This window comes from Sorex araneus, chromosome 3, assembly GCF_027595985.1.
Source record: "Sorex araneus isolate mSorAra2 chromosome 3, mSorAra2.pri, whole genome shotgun sequence".
Classification (NCBI taxonomy): domain Eukaryota; kingdom Metazoa; phylum Chordata; class Mammalia; order Eulipotyphla; family Soricidae; genus Sorex; species Sorex araneus.
The window spans coordinates 88,044,861-88,063,840 of NC_073304.1; the positions used below are offsets into that span (position 1 = coordinate 88,044,861).

Below are 18,980 nucleotides of genomic sequence, written 5' to 3' on the forward strand. Positions count from 1 at the left end.
AGAAAAAAAAAATTAAGAAAGTTAATAGAAACATAGTAATGAAAAGAAATGCAAATGCTATTAACCGACTGCAAATATCTAGATGTTACTAAGATCTAGATTCAAGCTGTTAAAAATGTACAAAACATGGGGCTGGAGTGATAGTATGGTGGGTAGAGCACTTGTCTTGCATGCAGCTGACCCATGTTTGATCCTGGCATCCCGTATGGTCCCCCAAGCAATGGAGTAATTCTTGGGTGCAGAGCCAGTAATAGCCCCTAAGCATTGACCAGTGTGGCCCAAAAAGCAAAAGAAAAAGAAAAAGTACAAAACAATCATTGAATGTAAAAACTGGGAGAATACTTTGTGATATTAAGAAATCAATGTTTTCTTCAAGTATAACAACTATGTTAGTACATTCTTAAAAGGAGCATTACCTTCATAGATATATACTTAATATCACAGGGCAGAAATGCTATGGTGAAAGAAATGCTTCAAAATATTATGTCAAAAGGTCAAAGAAATTAACACTGACTAACAAATGACGGCAATAGTAGGGCATGAGTACAGGGAATTTATTATATTGGTTTATTTTTATCTATTGTTATTTTTCCTTAATAAGAAAAAATCCAGTTTACTGTATTAGTTTTCAATTTTTCTTGATATATGTATACTGTCATTTACCTTACTCAAAAGCATTAACTATTAGATGTCAGGTAAATTTAATACAAGAAAGTGGAAGAAATGGAATACAAGCAGAACTTATCATAGAAAAATAAAAGTAACTGCTTTAGGTATATAAGCAATATATGAATTATGTCCTAATAAATTGTTATTTTTATCAAATTATCAAAATACACCTCTATCCACTTATAGTTTCTCTGCACTGTGCTTTTTCTTTCTCCCCTCACCACCCTCTCTCTCTTTCTCTCTCTCCCTCTCTCTCTCTCTCTCTCTCTCTCTCTCTCTCTCTGAAATATACTCATATACTCACCACTTTCCATCTTTCTTTGACCAGGATTCCAACACTGAGGATATCCGGCTGTTCTCCTCCTCCACTCATTGCAATTCACAGGTGTGGCAGAATGGCTAAACAGGCATCCAGATCCCAAGGGTGGTTTCCATTTAACCTGCAATAATAAAATAAAAGCAGCAGATCAAAGCTAATTAATTACCTCAAACTCCAGCACTAACACACACTACTAATTCTATATACTACATTAGGTTGCATTGCTATCAAGGGGTAAACCACCACCACCACCATCATTACCATCACCCTACAAAGTTGATTCCAAATTCTGTTTAATGCATTTTTTTTTAAAGTATTCTTTATGGGGGCTGGAAAGATTTACAAGTGGGTAAGATGCTTGTCTTGCACACATCTGACCAGGGTTCAAATTCGGGCATCCCACATCGTCCCTGAGCATGGTCATAAATTATTCCTGAGTACAGAGCTAGGGGTGACCCTTGAGTCTCACCAGATATGAACAACCCCTGAAAAAAGTACTCTTTTTATTTAGATGGAGTAAAATAGCAAGTCACTACAAAGGCACTGTGTTACAGCACATATTATTAACAATGACTGAAACTGATAAAAAGGCAAGCAGGGTAGAAATGGCAATTAATACAGATCACTATGGGTACAACATTGCAAAAAACAAAATGGTACACAAATTACAACAGATTATAATTTAATGGGGTGTAACTTAGACTTTAAATTTATCAGAGCTAAAAAATGTAACATTTCTTAACATTTAAAATATATCTAAAATAAGTCAGAAAGAAAGGTTATTTATTAAATCTAATATAATTAAGGTAAGAAGATAATAATACGTGAACATCATACCTGAACATACCAAGCACAGAGCAGAAAAATTTAGTCTAATGGATTTTAAAATCATAATTTTATAAGTAGAATTAATGGGGGGGGCAGCCAGTGGAAGAAAATGCTTTACCTGTATTCCCTTTGATGCACACTTCTCACTATTCCCCTCCCATTATTTCCCCAATAAACATGATTTATGTTTAAAAAGAAAAAGGAAAAAGAAAATACTTTAGAACAACATATAATAACAAGAATAATTCTGGAGCCAGAGAGATAGTACAGCAAGTAAGGTGCTTGCCATGCACACACACAGCCGACCGGAGATCAATCCCCAGCACCCCAAATGGTCCTCTGATTCCTGTGAGGAGTGATACCTGAGCATAGAGGCAGGAATATGCCCTGAAAATATCCAGATGTGCTCACCTTCCCCTCCAAAAGAATAGTTCTTATATGAGAAAAATAGATAACAGGAAAACATTCTGAGTTAATTTAGAAAAACACTAGAAATTAAAGAAAATATAATGAAGATTCAACAAAATAAATGACAGAACACCATACAAAGAAGAAAAAAGAAAGAAAAAATAAAAACAGAAAATTTAAAATGGTAATTTAAAGCCAGGATTCCTTGGAGCGATTGCTTTTCTGTATTAGACACATGACACTGTACACATGGACATGGATTTCTTATCAAATGAAAAAAAATCCCAATTGCCAAAGATAAATTACTTAAGCATATAAAATAAAGACTGTAACAAGGAGGAAATGTCAAGAAGACAAACACTCCCATAAGTTCCTAATAACGGTACTCAAAAAGAAAACTCTTTGGTTAATACTCGAGGCTGCGAGAGCACAAATCACTATTCTGAATATTGGCAAATAAACAGCATTTGTCCTACTTCTCTTGTAGGAATAGTATTTTGGAGAAAACAGAAATACCAGAGGGCAACCTTTTCCTTAGCTAATAGATACAGAAGAAATAACTGGTTAGAAAAGCACCATTTTCCAATTCCTGAAGGCTGCTAAAATAGTATATAATACCACCTACTAGCTAGTTATATTTCTGTACAGTACCATCTTCGTAAACTTATTATACCAGACATGTTCCTGGCATTAAGTTTAAACACTATTTTAAAAACTTTTTATAATTGAATATCTGTGACATAAACCATTACAAAGTTGTTCATGATTGGACTTCTTTCCCTTTCTTCCCCCCTTTTTTTTTGACTTTCTGGGTCACACCCGGTGATACACAGGGGTTCCTGACTTTGCACTCAGGAATTACTCCTGGCAGAGCTCAGGGGACCATATGGGATGCTGGAAATCAAACCCAGGTCGGCCGTGTGCAAGGCAAATACCCTACCCGCTGTGCTATTGCTCCTTGCCCCCGTGATTGGATTTCAATTGGATTTAAATTGAAATACATGGCCAAGTAAGTTCAACAAAGAAGCCAAAACCATTTCATGGAGAAGGAATTGTTTTTTACAATTAATGGTGTTAAGAAATTTAAATCTGGAAAAAACAATATAAAAAAATCTGAATCTGGGGTAAGGAAGTTAGCTAAAGGGTCCAAGCAGTGCAGCGTCAACAGCCATAGCTTTGATGTACATGGCCCGGCTGGTTGAGTACTGCCAAGAGTGGTCCCTGGGCAGCACGGGAGGCTCTACTCCTCCCCCAAAAAATCTGAATATCCATGTGCGAAAGTATGAAGCTGAACCTTCATTTTAATAGTATATGCAAAATCTACTGAAAATTAAATAACTAAAACTATGAAACTCATTAAAAAATAGATGAAAGAAATTCAATTGCACTGGATTTGTCAATAAATTTCTTGGATATGAGATCAAAATTAAAAAAAACCCTGAACTTGGGGCTGGAGCAATAGCACAGTGGGTAGGGCGTTTGTCTTGCACGCAGTTGACCCCGATTCGATTTCCAGCATCCCATATGGTCCCCTGAGCACCGCCAGGAGTAATTTCTGAGTGCAGAGCCAGGAGTAACCCCTGTGCATCTCTGGAGGTGTGACCCAAAAAGCAAAAAAAGCAAACCCTGAACTTCATCAAACTAAAGTTTGGGTATTAAAAGATATTTAACAGAGCCAAAAGGCAATCCATGAAATGAAAGAAAACATCTACAAATTGTGTATCTGCTATTGAGTTAATATGTAGAATATGTAGAGAACTACACCTCAAAATAATAGACAGCATGGAGCTCAGGGGATAGTTCAGTGTTGTAAAGCAGGTGCTTTACTAAATGCAAAAGGGCATAAAGTCATGAGTTTGAGACCTAACCCTACCACACATGCAAAATGTAATCCAGGCAACAACTGTTCTTTGGGATCCTTGGTGCAAAGTGCAAAGTTGACTCTCCAATGCAGTCAACCAAGTGTGTGAAAGCATAACATGGGAAAGGGTAAATGAGAGAGAAAAATAAATTAGCAAATATGTTTTAAAAACGAGCAGAACATTGCAGAGATGCCTCCAGACCCCACACCAAGCTATCTCATCCAGGGTAAACCACAGGGAGGGAGGTGAATCTTCCCACCCGACACAACTAGCCCCAAGAGCCAAAAGCCTCCAGGACTTGATCACCACCATGCTCATGGCCAATATCCACAGGCTCAAACAAGCCTCATCCATGAGGAAATATGCTGAAAAACCCAGGTAATGTGGAACTTGTGACTGAAATCTCTAGGCTCACATGGACTCAGGAATGGGCGACCTCCCCACTACCCTCTCCCTATGCTTCTAGTAGCCTGGCAGTCATGCCCATGAACTGCCATATAAGCTGCCATATAAGAACTGCCATATGGCACCATATAAGCTAATTAGTGGTCATGATCCAGAGACTCAGAAATAATCTCTCAGAAGAGAGCAACATGAGCAACATGCCACAGAGATGCCTCAGGACCCCAAGTCAACATCCAGTTAAAAAAAAATAATCTCAGTAGTATCATCATGTTGAAAATTTTAGAATTCCTGGAGGGTGTGGCCACATTTGCAGCTACACCACATCTCATACTCTATACACTAATGTACCAAGACAATGGCTTAATGGCGCCAGCATAAAATACACCAATCTTCACACACTTTCCTATAGGGAAAATTTTTTTGTGAAATATTCCACGTTTCTAGTGGAATATTCTTAACAAGCAATACAAAATAAATTATTTAGGTCCTGCTTTGGGGACAGGCTTTAGGGGTCGGGGTGGAAACATTAGAAATATGGTGGTGGGAAGGTGTAATGGTGGTGCAATTGTTGGACTATTCAATGTAATAAATTATTGTGAACAACTTTATATAAATTAAATAAGATTTAAAAAATAATAAAATAAAAACCGGGCAGAGAGATAATACAGGGCTAAAGCACTTCTTGCATGCAGCTGACCCAGTTTAATTCCCAGCATCACACACAGGCCCTGAGCACCGACAAGTGTGACCACTCCTCCAAGCCCTTGCCACCTACCAATGCGAAAATAACTTGAATAGACATTTCTCAAAATAAGATAAACAAATGGCCATATAAGTACATGGAAAGCTGCTCAACTTCATTAATTGTAAGAAAAATGCAAGTAAAACACTGGGATTACAAGCTTCAAACATATAAAGCAACAAATACAAAAAGTTTTGAAGAGGGCTGGAGCGATAGCAAATAGTATGCTTTGTATATGTCCGACCCGGGTTAGATTCCCAGCATCCCATACGGTCCCCAAGGACCACCAGTAGTAATTCCTGAGTGCATGAGCCAGGAGCAACCCCTGTGCATTGCTGGGTGTGACTCAAAAAGCAAAAAACAAAACAAAAATAAAACCAACAACAACAACAACAAAGCTTTGAAGAAGATATGGAAACGTTGGAAACTTGATGTATTGCTAAAGAATATGTAAAATGGAGTTACTATAGGAAAGTATTATAATTCCTAAAAAACAAAACAAACCCTAAACATAAAATTATGACATAAAATTAAATGGGAAGAGAGATAATACAGGGTTAAGGCACTTTTTTTGGGGGGGGTCACACCCGTCAATGCAGAGGGGTTATTCCTGGCTCTGCACTCGAGAATTATTCCTGGCAGTGCTCAGGAGACCATATGGGATGCTGGGAATCTAACCCAGGTCGGCCGTGTGCAAGGCAAATGCCCTACCCGTTGTGCTATTTTTCCAGCCCCCTAAGGCACTTCTTGCATATCTTAAATTTTTTGAAGAAGGTACTCAAAATTACTCATTTTTTTTGGGAAGGTGGGAGTTAGTGGCACACCTAGCAATGTTAGGGGGATACTCCTGGCTCTGTGCTTGGAGGTTACTCCCTAAAGTGCTCAAGGGTCCATTCAGTGCTGGGAATCCAACAGGTGTTGGCTATATGCAAATCAAGCATCTAAACCCACTGTACTATCTCTCCAGCCAACTCCCATCAAAATGACTGTGCAACATAAAAAGGAAATTATAGTACAGCTGACCCTTGAACAAATTCAAAATATTCAAATGTTTACAATGTTTTTATAAGTACCTAGCAGAACTGCACACTTAATCATGCATAATGGTTAGGTCTTGTGTATATTTTGCTACAATAAGAAGTTTAAATTTCAAGTATAACCAGATATCTCTCAATTAGAACTATATAAAAGTCAGAGATACTACTAGGGTTAAGGAACTTGCCTGTATATGGCTGATCATAGTTCAATTTCTGACACTGCCTGGTCAGATGGTGTGATCCCCCAAATCCTCCCCTAAAACAGAAAGAACTATGAAAGCCAAAAAATGTTCATTCCATCTCTCTAACTTACCAGTTTAAAGACCAAGAAAAGAAGCTTGTCCTAGGTGAAGTCATTTAGAATAAGAAAATAATTCTAAGAATAAACCTGTTCCAAATAAGAACTGATCTCTAGGGGAAAGATCCAGAATTCTACAAGCTATTCAGGTACACTAAACTCCTGACATGACTTCCACTGATACTATCTCAGGCTATTATCCCTGTCTTAAGAGTGGAAATGGATCTAGTGACTTGTCTAGAAGAAAAAAAAAAGTAAGAAAATATCAATTCTCAGATGGTATTAAAAAGTTTGTGACATGGGGCAGGAGCAATAGCACAGTGGGTAGGGCGTTTGCCTTGTACGCAGCCGACCTGGGTTCGATCCCCGGCATCCCATATGGTCCTCCAAGCACTGCCAGGAGTAATTCCTGAGTGCAAAGCCAGGAGTAACCCCTGAGCATTGCTGGGTGTGACCCAAAAAGCAAAAAAAAAAAAAATTTGTGACATCTACCTGCTAACATTCTCCCTCTGATTCCCCATTTGCCTGCTCTGAGCAAACTAGCTGCCATATAAGTCCAAGGCAAAATCTCTCTCTCCAAACTACCTTCTGCTGAGCACACCTTTTGCTAACAGTGTTATGATTCTACATGTAACAGTTGCAGTAGCTAGCAGAGTTCTGAGCCCTCCACCACTACCCTCAAGAAACTGAATCACATCAACAGCAGAAGCTTAGAGAGAGATCTTTCCCTAGTTAAGCCTTGTGATGATTATTACCTTCCTTGACTGTTGCCTTTAATTAACCCTACAATAATAAACACATGGCCAAATCACACCCAAAACACTTACCCACAGACAAGATAATAAACACTGTTATAAAAGCATTAATTTTGAGCATCTGTTATGCAGCAAAAGAAAACACACCAGACTTCACTGAGCAATCATTTCTTAAGATTATGAGGGAATAATCGGATTTTTAACACTTCACATCAGATTATAACTAAAATATGAATAAACTGTTGTCACAATACCAATAATGCCAAATAAGGGGAATTCTTTTTTTTTTTTTTCAGAACTAGTTAACAAAAAGCATCAGTCTCAAGAACAGAGATGTGGCTGAATGATAGAGGACCCAGCCTCCAAGTCTGAGGCCTTAAGTTTAAGACTATAAAATGCACTGGTGCAGAGTATATCCTGGCAGCACTACGGTGTGTCCCCAGAGTCACAACAGGGTGTGCAATCTCTGGCACACCTCAACCAAGTGTGTGAGTACTACAACCAAGTGTGTGAGTACTACAACCAAGTGTGCATTCCCTAGCCAGCATGCAACCTAATTGTTCAGGGGTACCACAACTGAAGTGTATGACACCTGGTCACTGCAAGGTATCAACAACAAAGAGAAGGGAGGGGGCAGAGGTGGGGAGGGAGAATAATCCAATCTCAGTGCAAGAAAATTAGTGAATGGAAAGAGATAAATAAAATGAATTCCTCTTTGGCAATATCCTTTTTCACCTAAAATAAGGAGTAAAAAACACAATAATGAATTTGGACAATGATGCTGAACCTGGAGGCATTGCCAAAACAGATCTGAAGATGAATAACAGATGGGCAGAACATATTATAGTTTCAATCCACAAAACAACATGTGGTAAAAAAGAAAAGTTGAAACATTTCTCGATAGAAAAAGATTAAAAATAAAATAGACAAAAAGTGAGAATCATCATTGACAATCTCCTAAATCAGACCAGGGAGATTGCTGGAAGGCCTGGAGTGTGTACCCAAGTTCAATCTCCAGCACCACGTGGACCTCTGAGCACTACTGAGTGAAACCATACAGCACCACACTGAGTGCCACTAGATGTGGTCACCCTGCCCAGAGAAAACACTATCATGATCACTATATCCTCTACCATAGTGAAAAGTTAATAATTCACATTTAAACTATATATATGTATATATATGGTGAAGTTAATTAGTTAAACATGAAACAATATTTTATCAGAAAGATAAGAAAAGAGGGGCTGGAGCGATTGCACAGTGGGTAGGGCATTAGCCTTGCACAGGTTCTATTTCCAGCATCCCATACGGTCCCCCGAGCACCGCCAGGAGTAATTCCTGAGTGCATGAGCCAGGAATGAACCCTGTGCAATGCCGGGTGTAACCTGAAAAGCCAAAAAAAAAAAAAAGGTAAAAGAAAAATGAGTAAAGAACAAAAATGAGACAGATGAATAAAAATGCCGGGTCAGGGCGATAACTCGAAAGGCTAAACACATGGTTTGTACAACGAGAGGTTCATCCCTGGTCAGATGGTCCCCTAAGCACTGTCAGGACAACTCCCAAAGAACTTGCTAGGAGTAGCCCTTGAGCACCACTAGGTTGGTCTAAACACACATACACACAGTGCCAAAGCACAAAGAAAGATGGAAAGAAAATGTACAACAATTCCAAAACCAAAAATCAGATCAAATCACAGTCAAGAGAGCTTCCTATAAGAATATTTTCAGAGAAACTAATATTGCCGTGTTTGTCTTTTAATGTAGACAAGTATACCCAGCTTCAAATATTGGCTTGAGGGTCCATCATTTAACGTTTCTGTGTCTGGATAACCTCATGTATAAAAAATAAAAATGCTAGAGGCCAGAGAAACCTGAGTTTGATCCCCTGCAACACATTAGCCCCCTGTGTACCACTGCGTGACCTTGGGGCCTTTAACACCACTGGGTCTAAGCACTGAGGCACCTAGCCTGGTTGACAGAGGTGTGGTTCTGTCCATCCCAGTCCATCCAGTCCATCCCAGGTTTGGGTCCAGGTCTCCCTGACACTGCTTAGGAGGCTCTCCTCACCCCAAAAGAAAAAGAATAACAGTGGTGTCTAAGGCATAAAGGTGACTATAGGCCAGAATCTGGAAAAACCCTAAGTGTGAGTGTAGATGACTGGGTAAAGAAACTATGTTACATCTACACAATGGAACACGACACAGCCACCAGGAAAAATAAAGTCATGAAACTTGTATATAAATGGATGAACATGGAGCGTATCATGCCAAGTGAAATGAGTCAGAGGGAGAAAGACAGACATAGAATGATTGCATTCTATTTGTGGGATACAAAAAAAAAATCCAGTGTGAAAGTAATACCCAAGGACAGTAGAAAACAAGAGCTAGGAGGACTGGTCCAAGATTGGAAGCTTGGCTCAAGTGGGAGGGTGGAGGAGGCAGGGCAGTTAGGATAGAGAGGGGCCCACTATGACAATTACAGCTGACGTAATGACTCTGGACCAAAACTGAGTGCTCAAAGGAGGTAAGGGGATATACATGAGATAACCTCTCAGTACCTGTAAACTGTGATGGACAAAGGAGAGGGAGGGAGAGGAAGAAGGAAAAGGAGAGGGAAAGGGAGAGAGAGAGAGAAAGAAAGAGAGAGGTGAGGGAAGAAAAGGAGAAGAGGTAGAGATAGTGAGAGAGAGAGAAAGAGAGAGAGAAGTGCCTACCATAGAGGCAGGTGGGGGGAGGAAAACTCAGGACATTGGTGGTACGAAATGTGTACTGATAAAGAGATGGGTGTTGGAACACTGTATAACTGAAACCCAATCACGAACAACTTTGTAACTGTGTATCTCATAGTGATTCAATTAAAAAAATTTTTTTAAGTGGGTATAGGGTGACCTCACTGGGGACACCAAGTGTATGCCAGAACAGGCACCTTTGGTTTGGTGGACTCAAAGGGGTGATACCCCCCAACAGCATCTCCTCCCATTTGGAGATGATTGCACTGCCAGGTGTCCATGGTCCAGTTGGAAGAAACTTGTGCCTGCCCCAACCCATGATGTAGGAAGGATCAGTGTTCAAGTTTGCTGTCTCTGCAGTACAATACAGGAGTCTTTGTGAGGACACTGCAGTGGAGAAAAGGTCAGGCCCCCTGCAAAGTCCACCTGGCTAGGCCCTAGCTCTGCCCCACCCCCATCCTGAGAACTCAAAGCATCAGAGTCTAGCTAGGAAGTCACACTCAGATATTGCATTTCACCATCCAAACCCAAACCCCTGTGAAGCCTACCTGGCATCTGGCTAGGCCCAGGCTCAGTCACACGCCTGTCCCCAGTTCCGTGAACTCAAAGCATCAGAGCCTAGCTAGAGAAGAAGCCACATTCAGAAATACATCACTTCTTCATATCTCACAGAAAGAATAGTCACCTAACACACAACAATACACACACACACACACACACACACACACACACAAAACACCTTCAGACTGCAAAAATCAAACTGAAAAGCAACACAGAACCACATCACATTTAGTGAGCAATGATGGTAACCCTAAAGACTCGCAGAGTAATAATCAACTACATAGCTATCTGATCACCCTGATAAGAAATTTAGAGTGGCAATGTTGAGGATGTTTAAGGAGCTCAAAGAAAACAATAGAATGGTCATTCAATAAAACACGAGATGATATGAGAGCAGAAATGAGAAAACTACAAGCAAAAATAACAACTAAAGAGTTTGGCAAGTGAAATGAGAAACTCACAGGAAGGCCTCTCAGCAGCATAGTAATAGCAGCTGAGGACAGAATCTGTGAGTTCCAAGATGAGATGCAGAAAACCTCCAGACAACAACAGAAGACGAGGAAAAAAGCCTCAAAGTAAACGAGGAGCAGGCAAAAGAACTCTGGGATAAATTCAAGAAGAACATAAGAATTGTAGGGGTCCCAGAGACTCAGGAAGGCAATTTCAATAGAGAGAATTAGTCAAAGAAATCCCAGTGAGAAATTTCCAGAATTGAAGAGTACATGAACCCAGATTCAAGAGGCCCAAAGGGTACCAGCTAAAAGAGACCCAAATAAAATAACTCCAAGATACATCCTAATCAGAATGACAAAAGGCATAAATAGAATAAAGGCATAAAAAGCAATACATAGCACTGTAGCACTGTCATCCTGTTGTTCATCGATTTGCTCGAGCGGGCAATGTGAGTCTCCAATGTGAGACTTCCTGTTACTGTTTTTGGCATATCGAATATGCCACGGGGAGCTTGCCAGGCTCTGCCGTGCAGGCGGGGTAATCTCAGTAGCTTGCTGGGCTCTCCGAGAGGAATCGAACCGGGTCGGCCACATGCAAGGCAAACACCCTACCCACTGTGCTATCACTCCAGCCATCTATGGCCATACCACCCTGAACATGCCTGATCTTGTCTGGTCTTTACCAAGAACTGAAAAGTACAAGATTTTTTTTTCAGAGGCTAGATTTTCCACCCTCCCCTTAGGATCATTGGAAACCTCTGTGAATTGTGGTTCCCTGGGGGTTGGTGTATGTGACCCAACTGGGGAATGTGGAAGGGAAGGTTTGTTTTGGATGGTTCAACCTTGTACAAAATTGGCACCGAGGTGCCAGAGGGGCTCTTGGGTTATTGCCGGATTTCTGGCCAAGACTACTGGGTGTCAGGTATTGCTAAGCTGGATCCTCTCCGGGAAGGTCCATTAGAAACATGCCCACAAAAGGTAACTTCTGAGGTGAAAGCGGCTTCCTCCCTCCAGGATCCCTCTTCGCCGTGTCTACACTGGACATGGGAGCCTGTACTGCCTGAGGGGCCGGGGGCTGCCAGCAGTGCTGCCCAGGTCGGGGACCGTTTCCCCCAGAGACAAGCCCATCTTCACGCCTCTGTCCAACTATGTGAACGTGAATCTGCTTTCCACAACTCCCCATCCACACCTCCTAACTCCACCTTCATGTTCTGTCCTGGTTTTACTTTCAGGCCCAGTATTTTGGGGAGATTGGCCCGGGGACACCCCCACAAAACCTCTCTGTTGTTTTCAACACCAGCTTCTCCAATCTTTGGATCCCATCCAAGAAATGCTACTTTTCAGCCTTCCTTGCTGTGAGTTTTTAGGGGTCTAGAGGAGGGAAGAAGGTGGATGAACAGGGCTGAAGGGAAAAGGGAGGGCAAAATATTCCCTTTCCACCTGTTTTGGTTATTCCCAGCTATCGCCTTGGTGGGCTGGAGTGATAGCACAGCGGTAGGGCATTCGCCTTTCATGCTGCCGACCCGTGTTCGATTCCTCCGCCTCTCTCTACCGAGAGTATCGCGCCCGCACGGCAGAGCCTGGCAAGCTACCTGTGGCGTACTGGATATGCCAAAAACGGTAACAATAAGTCTCAAAATGAGAGACGTTACTGGTGCCTGCTCGAACAAATCAATGAACAACGGGATGACAGTGAATCACCTTGGTGGTGATACGTAGCCGTTGCTGGGGACATGCTTTAGCTGCGGTGTCAGGCGCATACATGTGCCGTGCTGCTGGAATTTCAGTGGTGCACTCGGAGCGGTCCTGGGCTCCAATTTGCAGCCTCACGCTGGCAAGGCAGAGCTTTAGGGTTGAGTCACATACCCAGTGGGGCCCTGATCTCTTCTGACGTGGTCACAGGTGGAAAAATGGGGGGGTGGGCAGGAAGCGTTTGGGGGCCCTGTGACACCTCTCTGACCTTCTGGTTAGGGCTGCATCATCGCTTCAACTCCAAAGCCTCCAGCTCCTTCCGACCCAATGGCACCAAGTTTGCCATTCAGTACGGAACTGGGAGGCTGGATGGAATCCTGAGCGAGGACAAGCTGACTGTGAGTGATCTGGGACCCCAGGAAGGCCTGAGCCCTGGCAACACCCCAAAGCCTAAAGATGACCTGGTTTAGGTAGGAGTATGAAGAGCATAAATTTCCAGAGAAGCAAGGAATTTTTTTTTTTGCTTCCCTGGAAAATTACATAGGAGAGTCCCTAATATTTATAGCAGATTTATCAAACAAGACCATAAGGTCCTGAAAATAATGATGGGATACAGCTTTAAAAATATATGTAAATAAATAAAATCTAAAACCTCAGTCAAATGAAGACCTCACTAAGAATACTTACCCAACAAGATTCTCACTCAAATTTGAAGGAATGATAACTTCATGGAAAAAAAAATAGCTCGGGAACTTCATAGACTCAAAACTAACTTTACAACAAGAACTGAAGGGGTCACTTAAAGACAAGATAAATCTCCCAAACACAGCAAACTTCTACAGAAACATAATATTCTCAATACCAACGGCCTAAATACACCAACAAAAAAGACACTGAATGGCAAGAAGGATTACAATACTGAATCCAACCTTCTGCTGCCTACAAGAAACACATCTGGAGAGTAAGGACAAACAGACTCAAAGTAAAAGGCTAAGGCTACTTCAAGCCAACGGCTTCCAAAAAGGCCAGGGTGGCCATACTTCTATCAGATAACATCAACAAGCTTAAAAACATTGAGACAGAGGGGCTGGAGCAATAGCACAGTGGGTAGGGCATTTGCCTTGCACGCGGCCGACCCGGGTTCGATTCCCAGCATCCCATATGGTCTCCTGAGCACCGCCAGGAGTAATTCCTGAGTGCAGAGCCAGGAGTAACCCCTGTGCATCACCGGGTGTGACCCAAAAAGCAAAAAAAAAAAAATTGAGACAGAGAAGGTCATTTCTTAATGATCAAGGGAATGTGCAGTAGAAAAAACTTAACACTCCTATACAAACAGGCACCTAATGAGGGACCAGCAAAATACTTAAAACAACTGCTAATCAACTTGAAGGAAGACAATGATAGCAACACAACAGCTGGAGACTTCAACTCTGCTGTCAACACACACACACACACACAAACACATACACACACACACACACACATACACGGCTTTTCATTCCCCAAAAGCTGACTGAATATATATTCTTCTCCAATGCACATAGGGCATTCTCCAAGGACCACATGTTGGGCCACAAAACATACCTCCACAAAGTTGAGAGGACAGAAATCATACTATCTTCTCAGACCATGATAAACTGAAAACAGACGTTAATCGACCGCCGAGATGTGATCCCGGGGGCCGCACGCGTGTGCGGCCTCTCCGCAGCTGTACAAGCATGAATCCAGACCCAGCAAAACCTCTTTCGGTGTGAGCAACTCCTCGCAGAATGTCTCCAGCCTGAGAACTAAGCCTCGGCCCCGTGCCCGCCCGGGAGGGGAAAGGTATTTCTCTCTCTCGCCTCTTTCTCTCCGGGGATGAAGGGCGCGGTGGCCGCCATATTAAGATGACCAGAGATTGGGTTTTCAAGCCTGCAATTATCTAATATCTGGAAGAAATCTCCCTGGACTTCTTGTTAAAGTACAGAAATTCAAAACCGCGCGGCCGCAGTAGCGGCTGCACGACCTTACTTGTCTTCACAGTAGGTCTGAATCTAGTGGGGTACTCCTAACAACAATAGCGAGGATTGTGTTGAAATATTGAATGTAACCAAAGTAAACGGAATGTAAAACGAAACTTAACAGTTACAAAGTAGGGGGTGGGGGGGCGCGATGGGAGGTGTACTGTGTGTTTTTTTTTTTTTATTGGTGGTGGTATATGGGCACTGGTGAAGGGATGGTTGTTTCAGCATTGTATAACTGAGACCTAAGCCCGAAAGCATTGTAATCTTCCACACGGTGATTTAATAAAATAAAATAAAATTTAAAAATAAATAAATAAATAAATTTAAAAAAAAAGACGTTAATCACAAACAGAAAGAGAAATAACTCAATCACCTGAAAATCAAACATCTCCCTACTGAACAATCAATGGTTCAGAGAGAAACTCAGAGAAGAAACCAAAAGATTCCTGGAAACAAACAAGAATGAGGACATGAGCTTCTAGAACTTGTAGGACACAGCAAAAGCGTTGTTAAGAAGTTCAAAAAAAAAAAAAAAGGAAAGTTCATAGCTCTACAAGAACTTATCAAGAAGAAAGAAATGGCCACACAAATAATCTAATTGCATGGTTTCAGAAACTGGAAAACAAGTAATGAAAGGAGCCCAAAGCAAGTAGGAGGAAGGAAATAACAAAGCAGAAATTACTGCATAAAACAAATTTTAAAATCCCAAAGATCAACAAAACGAAGAGCTGGTTCTTTGGAAAAAATCAACAAGACTAATAAGCCATCAGCAAGACACAAAGAGAGAGAGAGAGAGAGAGAGAGAGAGAGAGAGAGAGAGAGATAACCCTAAACTAAATTAGAAATGAAAGGGGGGACATCACAACAGACACCACAAAAATTCAAAGGATCATCAGGGATTTTGAAAATCTTCATGCCACAAAATGAGAGAACCTAGGAGAAATACTTGGGCTCCTATAACCTCCCAAGGCAAACCAAGAAGATATGGAACACCTAAACAAACTTACCACCATAAAGGAAATCAAAATGATAATCGAAAGTCTCCAAGGAGCCAAAAAAATATTACAGGGGTAAGGTGCCATTTACCACAAGACCACAGAAAATATTACACTCAATGGGGAAAAATTAAAAGCCTTTCTGCTAAGATAAGGGCAAAAGACAAGGTTGCCCTATCCCATGACTTCTATTCAATATAGTACCAGAAGTACTTGTCATAGCAATTAGGGAATAAAAAAATATTAAGGCATTGGGATAGGAAAGGAAAAAGTCAAACTTTCACTGTTTGCAAATGATATACTATATTTAAAAAAACCCTAAAAACAAGTAGCTTCTAGAAAAAATAAATTTGCATAGTAAAGTGGCAGGCTACAAAATCAACAAGCAAAAGTCCACGGCTATCCTAGATACAAATGATGAAATAGGAGGGGGTGGGGAAGACTAAAGAAGCAATCCTGGGGCCAGAGCAATAGTACAGCAGGCAGGGCACTTTGCACATGGCTAACCCAGGTTTGATCCCTGGCACCTCCTATGGCTCCTTGAGCATCACCATGAGCAATTTCTGAGGGCAGAGCAAGGAGAAACCCCTTAGCATCACCAGATGTGGGCCACCCCACCCGCCCCTAAAAAAAAAAGCAATTCCATACACAACTGTGCCTCAGAAAATCAAATACCTAGAATCAGCTTAACTAAAGAGATGAAAGACCAATACAACAAAAACTACAAAATGCTAAAAAAATAAAAGTGGATATGAGGAAATGAAGACACATTCCCTACTCATGGACTGGAAGAATTAACATCATCAAAATGGAAACAGTTCCCAAAACATTATACAGATTTAATGCAATCCCTATAAGGATATACATATATCCATGTCATTTTTCAAAGAAACACTCCTAAAACTCATATGGTCATATGGATCACACCACACACACACACACACACACACACACACACACACAACAGCAATCCTTGAGAAAAAGAAGATGATGGGAGGCCACCACTTCCCCCAACTTCAAACTGTTTTACAGAGTGGTAGTAATTCAGTGTGTTACTAGAATAAAGAGAGACCCTCAGATCAATGGAATAGAACTAAAAATCCAGGACAGACCCTCAGGTATATGGTCAGTTAATCTTTGATAAGGGAACAAAAAATATGAAGTGGAACAAGGAAAGACTCTTCCATAAGTGGTGTTGGTTGGCCATGTGCAAAAAAAGAAAAGAAAAGAAAAGAACTCAGTCTTCTAACACCATGCACAAAAGTCAAATCAAAATTGATTAAAGAACTTGATATCAGATCTGAATCCATAAGGTACATAGAGGAAACATAGGCAGAACTCTCCACTGACACTGAAGCTAAAGGCATCTTTAAAGATGAAATGCCACTAATTGGACAAGTGGAAGCATCTGCACCTCAAAGGAAATAATGACCAGAATACAAAGACAGCTCACCCCTTAACCAATTAAGGGTTAATATCCAAAATATTAAAGCACTGGCAGAACTTTACAGGAATAAAACATCCAACCATATTGAAAAATGGGGACAGAAGGGGGCTGGAGTGATAGTACAGCAGTACTTGCATGCGGCCAACCCGGGTTCGATTCCCAGCATGCCATATGTCTCCTGAGCACCGCTAGGAGTAATTCCTGAGTGCAACGCCAGGAGGAACCCCTGTGTATCACCGGGTGTGACCTCCCAAAAAAAAAATAGTGAGAGGAGATGAACAGAAACTTCCTCAAAGAAGAAATACAAATAAATGGCCAAAAGCATATAAAAAATGCTTTATAAAACCACGCATTAGGGAAATGCAAATCAAAACAACAGTGAGATACTGATTTGCAGACACTGGTACTCATCTAAAAGAACCTGGTCATCATCATCATCATCACTACTGATCGACGAATATATCGAGCGGTCTCAGTAACGTCTCCATTCATCCTAGCACTAAGATTTTAGAAGACTCTCTTTACTCGTCCTTCCCAACAATGCCACATCGGAGGCTTTTTCAGGGTCAGGGGAATGAGACCCAGCACTGTTACTAGTTTTGGCATATGAATACACCATGGGGAGTTTGCCAGACTCTCCCATGTGCACAGGAAATTCTCGGCACCTAGCCATATTCTCCCAGAGGGAGAACTAGGCTATAAGAACCTGGTACTCATCTAAAAGACACTGGTACACTCACACCAGACACTGGTACTCATCTAAAAGAACCACCACAAATGTCGACATGAATGCAGGGGGAAAGGGAACCACCTTCACCACTGGTGGCAATGTCGATCAGCCAAGCGTTTTTGAAAAAGAATATGGTTGTTCCCCCCAAATTGGGAACTGAGCTTCCCTATGACCCAGCAACTCTACTCCTTGTAATATTTCCAAGGGCCCAAAACAACCATGCAGAGAAAACACCTTTATGCACTATTTCTGTCATTGTCACTGTCATCCCGTTGCTCATCGATTTGTTCGAGCGGGCACCAGTAATGTCTCTCCTTGAGAGACTTATCGTTACTGTTTTTGGCATATCCAATACGCACGGGTAGCTTGCCACGCTCTGCCACTCGGGCTCAATACTCTCGGTAGCTTGCCGGGCTCTCCGAGTGGGGCGGAGGAATCAAACTTGGGTGAAAGGAGAACGCCCAATGCCCGCGTGAAAGAAGAAAGCCCAACCGCTCAACAGCCCAAATCTGGAAACAACCCAAATGCCCAAGAACAGATGACTGAATAAAGAACATATATATATATATATATATATATACACACACATATATATATATACTATGGAATACTACTCAGCCATAAGAAAAGATAAAGTCATGCAATTTGCTGCTATATGTATGAATCTGAAGAATGTCATGCTAAGTGAAATAAGAGGGAGAGAGACACAGAGTGATCTCACACATATGCAGGATATAAACATAGTAGGGCTAGAGAGGGTACAGCTGGTAGACTGCTTGTCTTGCATACAGCCAACACAGGTTCAATTCCCAGCATCCCATATGGTCCCCTGAGCCTGCCAGAGTGATCCCTGAGTGCAGACCCTGAATACAGCTGGGTGTGACTCAGCAAAGCAAAACAAAAAGAAACACAGTAGGGGAAAAACCAATGCCAAAATGCAATAGAAATGAAGAGCAGGGGAACTGGTCCTTAACAGGATTCTTGCCACTGAGTGGGGTGGGAGGTGGGAAAGGTCACTGTGACAATGGTAGAGAGAAGTGGCCACCCTGG

General features: G+C 41.6%; 1 protein-coding gene across 3 annotated transcripts in view; it reads right to left on the reverse strand.

Annotated features, from left to right (window-relative positions):
- TTBK2 (tau tubulin kinase 2) overlaps positions 1–18,980 on the reverse strand; it is a 122,060-nt gene that overhangs the window by 84,533 nt on the left and 18,547 nt on the right. For all 3 annotated transcript variants that reach the window (XM_004609602.2, XM_055131611.1, XM_055131610.1), the window contains one exon: positions 974–1,109. In XM_004609602.2, the coding sequence (XP_004609659.2) occupies positions 974–1,042 (69 nt within the window). In that variant the 5' untranslated portion in view covers positions 1,043–1,109. The remainder of the gene's footprint in view (positions 1–973; positions 1,110–18,980) is intronic.